The sequence below is a fragment of the Salvelinus alpinus genome, chromosome 12 (assembly GCF_045679555.1).
Source record: "Salvelinus alpinus chromosome 12, SLU_Salpinus.1, whole genome shotgun sequence".
Classification (NCBI taxonomy): Eukaryota; Metazoa; Chordata; class Actinopteri; order Salmoniformes; family Salmonidae; genus Salvelinus; species Salvelinus alpinus.
In genome coordinates this window covers 23,475,465-23,488,357 of record NC_092097.1, presented here as the reverse complement: position 1 = coordinate 23,488,357, position 12,893 = coordinate 23,475,465, and the positions used below count along the sequence as shown (strand labels likewise).

The 12,893-nt window shown below is 42.2% G+C and overlaps 1 protein-coding gene across 10 annotated transcripts in view; it reads left to right on the top strand.

The window, feature by feature from the left end:
* Nucleotides 1-12,893, top strand: part of LOC139535720 (voltage-gated potassium channel subunit beta-2-like) — a 166,313-nt gene that overhangs the window by 130,669 nt on the left and 22,751 nt on the right. For all 10 annotated transcript variants that reach the window (XR_011667185.1, XR_011667183.1, XR_011667184.1 and 7 more), the window contains 3 exons: nucleotides 10,326-10,369; nucleotides 10,732-10,769; nucleotides 11,102-11,181. Coding sequence is in view for 6 of the 10 variants with exons in the window: in XM_071335441.1 (XP_071191542.1) it covers nucleotides 10,326-10,369; nucleotides 10,732-10,769; nucleotides 11,102-11,181 (162 nt within the window). In the remaining 4 variants the exon portion in view is untranslated. The remainder of the gene's footprint in view (nucleotides 1-10,325; nucleotides 10,370-10,731; nucleotides 10,770-11,101; nucleotides 11,182-12,893) is intronic.

Genomic DNA, 12,893 nt, shown 5'->3' with positions numbered 1-12,893 from the left:
GTCCAGAGGCATCTCATCTACAGCCAATGAAATAACTCTCACACAGTCAAAGTGGTCACTGGGTCCACTCATAATGTGTTGAGGCTGACTGTAGTGTAGTATACCTCTGTAGTCCATAATTGAAGAGGGTAAGAGACGTAGGTGACCTTACTGTTCTGGGCCGTGTCCAGGGAGGCGTAGCGGCAACCTGACCCCAGATCAGACCAGCCTGCTACAGTATTGCTACCAGGTCCCTGCAGGGGAGGAGAGGTGAAGGATAGCCCAGGGCCAACATGCAGTATCAACAGCCAGCCTGGTAAAATATTCAGCACTACACAGAACTGACAAAGCGAAGTATCGTTCCTAGGTGAGCAAGGACAGAGACCAGACTGGGTGTCTGATCGGTTTGTTACTTTTTGTTTGTTTTGAAAAAGACTTAACTCAAATACACACCTGTCCTGCACTTGATCGTTTTCCTCAAGGTTGGCGGTATGTCACGCACAGGGCTGTGGCGGTCACAAAATTTTGTCAGCCAGTGATTGTCAAGCAAATAACTGTGCTTCACCCTTTTTCCTCCAAACATAACGATGGTCATTATGGCCAAACAGTTCTATTTTTGTTTCATCAGACCAGAAGACATTTCTCCAAAAGTACGATCTTTGACCCCATGTGCAGTAGCAAAAAGTAGTCTGGCTTTTTTTGGCGGTTTTGGAGCAGTGGATTCTCCCTTGCTGAGCGGCCTTTCAGGTTATGACGATATAGGATGGGTTTTACTGTGGATATAGATACTTTTGTACCTGTTTCCTCCAGCATATTCACAAGGTCCTTTGCTGTTGTTCTGGGATTGATTTGCACTTTTCGCATCAAAGTACGTTCATCTCTAGGAGACAGAACACGTCTCCTTCCTGAGCGGTATGACGGCTGCGTGGTCCCATGGTGTTTATACTTGTGTACTATTGTTTGTACAGATGAACGTGGTACCTTCAGGTGTTTGGAAATTGCTCCCAAGGATGAACCAGACTTGTGAAGGTCTACAATTTATTTTCTGCGATCTTGGCTGATTTCTTTGGATTTTCCCATGATGTCAAGCAAAGAGGCACTGAGTTTGAAGGTAGGCCTTGAAATACATCCACAGGTACACCTCCAATTGACTCAAATGATGTCAATTAGCCTATCAGAAGCTTCTAAAGCCATGACATAATTTTCTGGAATTTTCCAAGCTGTTTAAAGGCACAGTCAACTTAGTGTATGTAAACCTCTGACCCACTGGAATTGTGATACAGTGAATTATAAGGGAAATATTCTGTCTGTAAACAATTGTTGGAAAAATGACTTGTGTCATGCACAAAGTAGATGTCCTAACCGACTTGCCAAAACTATAGTTTGTTGACAATACATTTGTGGAGTGGTTGAAAAAAGAGTTTTAATGACTCCAACCTAAGTGGATGTAAACTTCCGACTTCAACTGTAAACACAGTTAAGCATCTCTTGGCTCCACACATAGCCTACAAGACACTGATGCTGACCTTTGGAACATCTACATTTTTAAAAAGTCTAATACATCCATGTAATATAGCTTACACCTTAATAAATCCATGTAATATAGCTTACACCTTAATAAATCCATGATTTAGTTTAGACAGGTCTAAAGAAGCATGATATGAAGAAAAGGTATTCTATTTCAGAAGAATAGAGTAGCATTCTCTGAGTTGTCCTGATCTGGCTATGACATATGGCTGTGGGCTACGCTAGTTCATTTAGCAGACAAAATTTGCTTAGAATTCCGTGGCATTATTTTATAGTATGAAGAATACAATTGAACAAAGCTGAATAAAATAGAAAGGATATTTTCTCCAAAGGATTTGATGGAGTACCCACACATGCAACTATTCTGTGTTGATATATATATATATATATATATATATCCATATATATCCATATATATATATATATATATCCATTCACGTATGCATACATATACACATATATACATACACATACCTACATAGACATACATACTTTTTTTAAAAGAGTATACCTTTATTATTATTCCCTGCAAACCCTACCACCGATCCCCCAATTGGAGTAAACTGATAAACATTTCTGTTTTTACCTTCAATTTATACATCTTATACACATTTACAGACACAGTCTACTTTATAATAGTTCTCTCTTGTTTGTTCTTAGTCCTTCCTCTATTTCTGGACAACAGAAATAGAGGAAGGACTAATAACAAACAAGAGAGAACTATTATAAAGTAGACTGTGTCTGTAAATGTGTATAAGATGTATAAATTGAAGGTAAAAACAGAAATGTTTATCAGTTTACTCCAATTGGGGGATCGGTGGTAGGGTTTGCAGGGAATAATAATAAAGGTATACTCTTTAAAAAAAAGTATGTATGTCTATGTAGGTATGTGTATGTATATATGTGTATATGTATGCATACGTGAATGGATATATATATTTACCCAAAAAAATATGGGGGATTGGAAATGATGCAGACAATTACATTGGAAACAACATTCTTTCCGCAATATTAAGCTGATCCACCCCCCCAAAAAAGAAAAAAAAAGAATAAACGATTCTGTGTTGAGCGGTTAACAAAGAAATAGGTATTCCTATATGCTTAATTTAGAGTTATTAATGTAACTTAAGTTGTTCTACAAACATTGGGCTATATGTTTTGAATTTGTAATACTTTCTAAGGCTGCATGATGCGACTAGTGATGATTTGAAAACAGTCGCTTGAAAGGCATGAGCTCTGCTTTGTTTTTGCGCAGGCTGTACACACTACATCAGTCTCTGATTCACAATTTAACAAGCACTTGATAATGCCTAGAATTTCACGGCGGCATCCCCTTTGTGTGGCCGTAATGCACCCTAAAAAAAATCCATGTATTTTGCGGCCAGTGGCCGTTGTGCCCTTCTCCCTGAGTGCTGCGCACTCCATCACATGATCAGGTCTTTCTCACAGGCTACAAGTGAAGACGAACACATCAGGGACGCAACTGTGCGCGTCCTTATCCAATTCCGAGGTGCATATTGAAGATATTGGAAGTGTCCACATTTACTTTTTGTCAGCCAACAAGATGAGTAGGCATAACGAACAGCAAAATCACTAGTCTATGTCAATCTACTATCCCCCATAGTACAAAACTCAACCTATTCTGTGCGATGAATAAATATTCCAAACATAATCTGGGATGCGATAGATCCCAAATTAATACAACCACTAGCATCAAAAAACTTATTTTATGCAATATGGCTGAGGCAACAGGTCAGAACGTGGAGCTTAAAATGTTGATAAACTATCAGGCTATTTCTTCACATTATAAGGGCAGCAATGCGCACATGGTAGTGCCAATGTAACATTACCAGAAAACGCCATTAATAAAAGTGACCGCAAATTAAATTATGCATGTAGTGCTTTTATTATAAAGGTGCATTTTTATAGTGAAAATTATCTTCCCCAAACTCACACACTGCTTATGTGTATGCCAGTTAGGCTTTACACCCCTTGTAAAGCGGATGAATACGTTTAATTTTAAGAAGTTATTTGGACACTTTTGTTATGATACAAACCTTATTATAACATATAGGCCCATGGGCTAGGCTACATGAGGTGAGCAACTATGATTCGAAAAAGTTGCAAAAAAAGCCATTGTTTCTTATGCTGGGCATCATTCACAAGTGATAGGCTAATATTGTCACCCATCAGACTATTCTTGATTTGATATTGTCTTTACATATACTAAATAATATACAGTACCAGTCAAGTTTGGACACACCTACAGTACTCATTCCAGGGTTTTTCTTTATTTTGACTATTTTCATCATTGTAGAATAATAGTGAAGACTTCACAACTATGAAATAACACCAATAGAATGATGTAATGACCAAAAAGTGTTAAACAAATCAAAATATATTTTATATTTGAGATTCTTCAAAGTCGCCACCCTTTGCCTTAATGACAGCTTCGCACACTCTTGGCATTCTCTCAACCAGCTTCATGAGGAATGTTTTTCCAACAGTCTTGAAGGAGTTCCCACATATGCTGAGCACTCGTTGGCTGCTTTTCCTTCACTCTGCGGTCCAACTCATCCCAAACCATCTCAATTGGGTTGCGGTCAGGTGATTGTGGAGGCCAGGTCATCTGATGCAGCACCATCACAAAGTGTGTGTATTAACATTTAACATTTAAGTCATTTAGCAGACGCTCTTATCCAGAGCGACTTACAAATTGGTGCATTCACCTAATGACATCGTGTATGTATGTTTGTTTTGTGTGTTGTGTTGGTATGCATGTGTGTGTTGTGCGTATGTAGTGTTTGAATTATGTTGACCAAATTTGACACTCATTGACCTCCATACAAAAAAATCCCCACTTCCACTGCTTCGCGCTGTATTTTTGTATGACCTGTTTAAAGTAAACCCTATGGAACAGCAGGGACTGTGAAGCAACACAAACATAGGCACAGACACATGCATACACACACGATAACATACGCACTATACACATACGTACATATGTATTTTGGGCTGTAGATATGGGTTAGTGGAGTAGGGGCCTGAGGGCACACAGTGTGTTTTGAGATCTGTTATGAATGTATTGTAATGTTTTTTTAATTGTATAACTGCCTTCATTTTGCCAGATGCCAGTAAGAGTAGTTGCTAATGGGGATCCATAATAAATACAAAATGGAAATATTCAGTATTCAAATACTCAGTCCACATGGAAAGTGGGCTTTTTTGATCCCCTTGCTGTTTCAGAGCAAAATGAAGGGAATGTTTTGCTCTTAGTCACCACAGCAATTTAGCACACCCACCATGGCTTCACAAGACACCCACACACTCATAATCCTACACACACACACACACACACACACACACACACACACACACACACACATAACACACAGCCATGGACACTCTCATACATAAACATAGTAAGTGCCATAATGTATATTCCAATAATACCTGCTTGCACACAATCATACTCCTACAAAATGACAGACAGACCCCCCCACATACACCTACACACAACTTCTCCCACACCATCTATTACATCATTTCATATCCCACATATCTTACTTACCTCTAGCAGAAGTCAACTCAAGGTTCTTTACTCAGTTTTTAGTTGGTATGGTACATTGTGTTTTAAGCATATCGCATTGGCTTTAAGGATCTCATATTGGGAATGGGTTCTTGGTATTGAGAGCTCAGGAAGGGATATATCACCATTGAGAGCATCCTGACTGATTGCATCACTGCCTGGTATGGCAACTGCTCGGCCTCCGACCGCAAGGCACTACAGAGGGCAATGCGAATGGCCCAGTACATCACCGGGGCCAAGCTTCCTGCCATCCAGGACCTCTATACCAGGTGGTGTCAGAGGAAGGCCCTAAAAAATTGTCAAAGACTCCAGCCACCCTTGTCATAGACTGTTCTCTCTGCTACCGCACGGCAAGCGGTACCGGAGCGCCAAGTCTAGGTCCAAGAGGCTTCTAAACAGCTTCTACCTCCAAGCCATAAGACTCCTGAACATCTAGTCAATGGCTACCCAGACTATTTGCATTTATTTCTGTGGTGACAAGTGCAGCTCTCGAGGTTGTAGCCTAGCGTTGCCTCTAAAGTCTTCCCCTGTGGTTCACTGTTCCGCGTCGCAATGAAAAAACACGTTGGCCATGTGCTTGCATAATGTTGACGTGCCAAATTTGAATGATAAACGACCTGCCATGCACAGTAACGTACCCAAAAAAGATGGAGAAAATAAATATGCCTTTTGAGCCACTGAAGACTGAGCCAGTCATTGTGGTTTTATAACACTAGAAAAGGCCTTTACTTCCTGCAGGTTTCTCCAGTGTGTTCTCCATCTTTTACCTGTAACCTCTTAGACCGAAAGGTAAAAGCAAACACCAAAGCTGTGTACTGTATGTCTGTCAGCGGTGGATTCTGTCTGAACGGTTAAGAGGTCCCACGTGGAGTCTGTCTGATTGGTTAAGAGGTACCACGTGGAGTCTGTCTGATTGGTTAAGAGGTACCACGTGGAGTCTGTCTGATTGGTTAAGAGGTACCACGTGGAGTCTGTCTGATTGGTTAAGAGGTACCACGTGGAGTCTGTCTGATTGGTTAAGAGGTACCACGTGGAGTCTGTCTGATTGGTTAAGAGGTACCACGTGGAGTTTGTCTGATTGGTTCAGAGGTACCACGTTTTCTCTGGGGACTGGGATTTACTGTGGGGTCGAGCTGGAGTCGAAGCTTGTGATTGGCTCTAGGGGATTGATGTGCAGGCCTGGGCGTCTTGGTGTGAACTGCGACATTCCACAGGAGTTCATGCGAGGCCAGATTTAGACCCTCTTCCTCTGTCAGCATTCTTGTGACATCTCTATCCACACATGCATACACACACACACACACACACACACACACACACACACACACACACACACACACACACACACACACACACACACACACACACACACAGGCACCTGATCATACTGGTGGGCGTCTGTGTGCCTGCTCCTCTCCACCTACATCCAGAGGATACAGAGAGAAACATACTGTCATAGTCGTGAACTGTCATAGGTGTTACAAATAGGGTTGGGCAGTATGCCGTTTATACCGTATACCGGGGTATTTGGACCCACAGGATGATTTCATACACCGTCAATAAGGTTGAAACTATTTCTTTGAAGGTTTTGAATACTAGGGCTGACCCCATTTAGTCGACTGGCTGGTTGTTTGGTCGATAGGCTGTTGGTCGATCGAGATTTCTTTAGTCGAGCAGTAGCAAAAACTAAAAAATAATAATAATAAACATGGTGTACAAGACACATGTCTGATTGGTGCCGGTCTGAGTGGACTGATCCATTGAGGAGGCCGTGGGGATGGCACAGCCCATCAGTCTAAGACGTGCTACTGAAATTGTATATGGTTTTATTATGTAAGAACAATGGTGCAACACAAATAAAAATTACAATATTTTATAACAAATGCGTTTTCTCCTGCTGTCCGCTGTTCTGAAACACATCAGTGTGCTGTTGAATTGGCACCTTGTCCTCGTCCATGTCGCTACGTGCATAATAGCAACGTTAACCAGCATATTGGTGTTGAGAACAATGCGGCGGAGGCAGCAGCAGAATGAGGAGATGAGAAAACAGCCCTTGCCTTATTGTCTAAGAAAAGTGAGGAGAGAGGAACCAACTTAATTAGGTTTATAATCAATAGCTTAACTGTTAAATGTGCCTGGCTTTATAAATCATCCATATATACAGTGCATTCAGAAACTATTCAGACCCCTTGACTTTTTCCAAATGTTGTTACCTTACAGCCTTATTCTAAAATTGATTAAATAAAAAATGTACCTCAATCTACACACAATACCCCATAATGACAAGGCAAAAACAGGTTTTTAGAAAAATAAAAACCTGAATCACATTTCCTTAAGTATTCAGACCCTTTACTCAGCACTTTGTTGAAGCACCTTTGGCAGCGATTACAGCTTCGGGTCTTCTACAAGCTTGGCACACCTGTATTTGGAGTTTCTCCCATTCTTCTCTGCAGATCCTCTCAAGCTCTGTCAGGTTGGATGGGGAGCATTGCTGCACAGCTATTTTCAGGTCTCTCCAGAGATGTTCGATCAGGTTCAAGTCCGGGCTCTGGCTGGGCCACTCAATGACATTCAGAGACGTGTCCTGAAGCAACTCCTGCACTGTCTTGGCAGTGTGCTTATGGTCCTTGTCCTGTTGGATGGTAAACCTTCGCCCCAGTCTGAGGTCCTGAGCGCTCTGGAGCAGGTTTTCATCAAGGATCGCTCTGTAGTTTGCTCCATTCATCTTTCCCTCGATCCTGACTAGTCTCCCAGTCCCTGCCGCTGAAAAACATCCCCAAAGCATGATTCTGCCAACACCATGTTTCACCGTAGGGCTGGTGCCAGGTTTCCTCCAGGCATGACGCTTGGCATTCAGGCCATAGAGTTCAATCTTCGTTTCATCAGACCAGAGAATCTTGTTTCTCATGGCCTGATAGTCCTTCAGGTGCCTTTCGGCAGACTGCAAATGAGCTGCCATGTGCCTTTTACAGAGGAGTGGCTTCCGTCTGGCCACTCTACCATAAAGGCCTGATTGGTGGAGTGCTGCAGAGATGGTTGTGTCCTTCTGGAAGGTTCTCCCATCTCCACAGAGGAACTCTAGAGCTCTGTCAGAGTGACCACTGGGTTCTTGGTCACCTCCCTGACCAAGGCCCTTCTCCCCCGATTGCTCAGTTTGGCCGGGCGGCCAGCTCTAGGGGGCGGCCAGCTCATTCCATTTAAGAATGATGGAGGCCACTGTGTTCTTGGGAACCTTCAATACTGCAGAAATGTTTTGGTACCCTTCCCCAGATCTGTGCATCAACACAATCCTGTCTCGGAGCTCTACGGACAATTCCTTTGACCTCATGGCTTGATTTTTGCTCTGACATGCACTGTCAACTGTGGGACCTTATATAGACAGGTGTGTGCCTTTCCAAATCATGTCCAATCAATTGAATTTACCACAGGTAGACTCCAATCAAGTTGTAGAAACATCTCAAGGATGATCAATGGAAACAGGATGCACCTGAGTTCAATTTCGAGTCTCATATCAAAGGGTCTGAATGCTTTAAGGTATTTCTGTTTTTAAATGTTAATACATTTGCAAACATTTTTTAAATCAATTCTAGAATAAAGCTGTAACGAATGTAACTGTACTTTACTTACGTAACCTGTAACCTATGGAAAACTCCAGATGGCGCATGAAGCGTGCCATATTGCTGAATGGCACCAAAAAATCACTAAGAATCATGGTGAAAGTAGCCGTATCTAGCTAAGGATCATGGTCGATGTAGTCGTTTTCATCCTGCCTGAGAGACTCAACCGGGAGCCTCCTCGTAGCTTGCTGGCCGTGATTGGTTTGTGTCAGCACGTGGTCCTGACGACAAATGCAGTAGTCAGAATGGATCACTATGTCATTCAAATATCTCGATTTCAACTTAAAAATAATTCACTGTGTGGATCGAACTTGATCATAATAAACACATTTTAGAGCACAAAACGGCTGTCTAAAAAAAATGTTTTGCCATTCTGGCGATTGTAATTTACATGGGCTTTCTAGGACAGACCAGGCTTTTGACACTTTTGGTTGCTACGCAGTAGCCGACCAGCAGACCTCATGACTTCACGCTCCAGACCGAACACTGGGCCTTGGTTGACACGTGCTGCTCTTCCTTCAGACATGCATGCATCACAACTTTGTTCACTTGCTCAATTTCTCTCATATACTTTCACTAGAAAATGTCCACTCTCACTAGAAAATGTCCACTCTCACTAGAAAATGTCCACTCTCACTAGAAAATGTCCACTCTCACTAGAAAATGTTCACTCTCACTAGAAAATGTCCACTCTCACTAGAAAATGTCCACTCTCACTAGAAAATGTCCACTCTCACTAGAAAATGTCCACTCTCACTAGAAAATGTCGACTCTCACTAGAAAATGTCCACTCTCACTGAAAATGTCCACTCTCACTAGAAAATGTCCACTCTCACTAGAAAATGTCCACTCTCACTAGAAAATGTCCACTCTCACTAGAAAATGTCCACTCTCACTAGAAAATGTCCACTCTCACTAGAAAATGTCCACTCTCACTGAAAATGTTCACTCTCACTAGAAAATGTCCACTCTCACTAGAAAATGTCCACTCTCACTGAAAATGTCCACTCTCACTGAAAATGTCCACTCTCACTAGAAAATGTTCACTCTCACTAGAAAATGTCCACTCTCACTAGAAAATGTCCACTCTCACTAGAAAATGTCCACTCTCACTAGAAAATGTCCACTCTCACTGAAAATGTCCACTCTCACTGAAAATGTCCACTCTCACTAGAAAATGTCCACTCTTACTGAAAGTGTCCACTCTCACTGAAATGGCTACTGGCTATACTTTTCTAACTTTATTTGCCTGTCTTTGCAATTAGTTTGTAGTTTGTTAACTAAAAGCGTCCAGGAGAATTCACTATTACTTGTGGTAATTTTGTTAACGTTCTGGTAATGAACACACATTTTAGCGCCCCCTATGCCGGTAATTCCATAAATCCCAGGATGGCAGAAAAATTTGAAAGTACGGAAATCGGGATACCGCCTAGTTACAACCTTCCAGTGACTCACAGTGAGTCAGTGTCTGTATACCCAACACAGAAACATTTATTCACATGAAGCATGGAACTACTTGAAACAAAGCTTGACTGTCTCAAACCTACAGCAGTAAAAAGCACAGCGCCATTGTCAACACAATATTAATGCTAATGTATTCTGTGTTTTGACAGAAACCTTGGGAAGTCTGGCCTGAGGGTGTCCTGCCTTGGACTAGGTGAGTGGGAGAAGGGAGTGGAGGCTCGCTGAGGGGCTGGGAGATACAACTGTGTTAGAGGTGACTTCACCAGTAAGACAAAGTGAGCCACAGTGGGAATTTATTTCACACCAAAGGCGTTTTTCTAAGGCATTTTTCTAGCGGAGACGTGGGAGAGTGAGGATATGCCAGAAATACCAGCTGAGACCTTCTCTATCTGTTAACTAACACTGTTGCTTTGGTTAACTGTACCAAACCACTTCTCTCAAAACTATAATTAAGAAGCTACGGTAATGAGCATCACTGATTCTTCAACCCCACTCTCCCTATATATCACTAATCTGATAGACTACTAACACAGTCTCCCTGTCGTCTCTCTGCAGGAACATGGGTGACGTTTGGTGGACAGATAACAGACGAGGTGAGAGCAGATGGATTGTGTTATGCTGTTATTCCACTTCTCTATCAGTCAGTCAACACTCCCCAGTTTCACAACTCTCTACATGCTCCTAGAGCCCACTGCTGCTCAGGAAGACTAGTTCTGCTTACGCTGCATTGCCACGTAGAATAGCCAGAAAAGCAACAAATGGGCCATATGAATGAACAATTATATGAACCGTGAACGCCCTGGCGCGTGCGCTTAAAGCAACATGCATGCAGACAGGTTTTAATAATCGATCTCAGTGATGTCTCAACCCCCTCCCCTTCCTCCTCTCTCTTTCCTTTCCCTCGCACCACCTCTTCGGCCAATAGATGGCCGAGCAGCTTGTGTGTCTGGCCTACGAGAACGGCATCAATCTGTTTGACACAGCAGAGGTCTACGCTGCAGGGAAGTGAGTATGATCCAGCCTGTCCACATCACATCGTCATCCAGACATGACTTAGTTATTGTTGACCACCCAGTCCCAGTATCACACCATACACAGCCACATAGCCAAACAAAGCATAGGCTAACATTTACTGTAGTGTGTTTGAACCAGCACTGACTTAACACTAACAGATCATTATGAGTGTGTTTATTAACGAGGTAGGGGACTCGTCTAAGGGATGTGGTGTACACTGGCATCTAGTACCAATGAGGCTGTTGCTGGTCTCCAGTCTCTCCAGTGTGGTTGTGATGATTTCGCCTACTGCACGTGGAGGGAGTCTCCCTGGCCATCACACATCTTTAGAGATCTCATTCAATTTGATTAAACCTCTGGTTCATTAGATCTGAGGCCCCCGAGGCTCAGAGGAAAAACACACGGATACACTTACCCTGAGTCTGCGCCTCTGCTGCCTCACACATAGGTACGTGGCAGGCATGTTAGCAAGTACAAGGCCATGCAATTTAATCCATGATGTGCCATGGACAGGGGGATCAGGTAAAGTCTGCAAAACTGTTTACATAAACATGAGTGATTACTGGCTCTCGAGCCTTGAGCTACAGACCTGAGGGAGATACACCTAATTTATAACGCTCATTATACTAAACTTTAATTGTATTTTTGATGTAAGGTCAGGGTCAATTATCCATGATAGCTTGAATACCAGTTGAACCCAAACGCTGATATTTTGCCAATACTACATTTAGCAGACGTTTTTATCCAAAGCGACTTAGTCATGCATGTGTCAATTTTTTACGTATGGGTGGTCCCGGAAATCAAACCCACTATCCTGGCGTTACAAGAACCATGCTCTACCAACTGAGCTACATAGAACAATACAAACCTTTATAGGGCTTTATAAATCATGACATCTCTTCTGATAGCTGTGTACACCCTCCTGGATTAATGAATCTTTGTTGTTATTTAGGATTAACTGAAATAATCTGAGGGATTATCCTTTTCCAACAGTACCTCAGATTAACAGCCTACAACTCCTCTCTAAACGTTCCCCAAGGAAATACTGGGCTCTCATTGTGGCAATGTGTTGGGCATATTTCCCAAGGTGTTAATATTGTGTAAAAGACTCATATTATGTAAAATACTGAAGAAAGAAAATAAAAGACAAAGAAATGTTATTTCAATGTTTCCCAATTCCACAACAGCCACTGCATGAATTGTTGATAGCTTTATCATGTGTGCTGTGTATTTGTGGCCTGGTGCTATGAACAAGTCACTGAAGCGTATTGCCAGGGGCACACGGTACAGTACATCGATTGACAGCTAGTTTATGCCACTGTCTAGCAGCGTAGACCAACACATGCTTACAAACATACTGTAGTGTGAGTTTAACACAAACTCCATGGCTGTAACATCCCACTCCTTCACACTCACCATCAACAAACATTGATATTGCTGGCTAATTAAATCAATGTCCACTCTCCGTGGCTCTGATGCACATAATTGTCTAAAGTCAATGTAAAGTGCAGGGGATGGAAATTCCGCAGTGGAAAACAATAATCTGAGAAGGAAAGAAGAATGTGAAATCTATAAAGAGGACATAGACACCACCACCGTTGATACAATGTAGCAGTCAGAGGCTTTACCTCGATTAGGAATCTACTCTACCACCTGCTTTGTCTCTAAAAACACTCCTTTTCAAGGAGCTGAGTACTGTATAG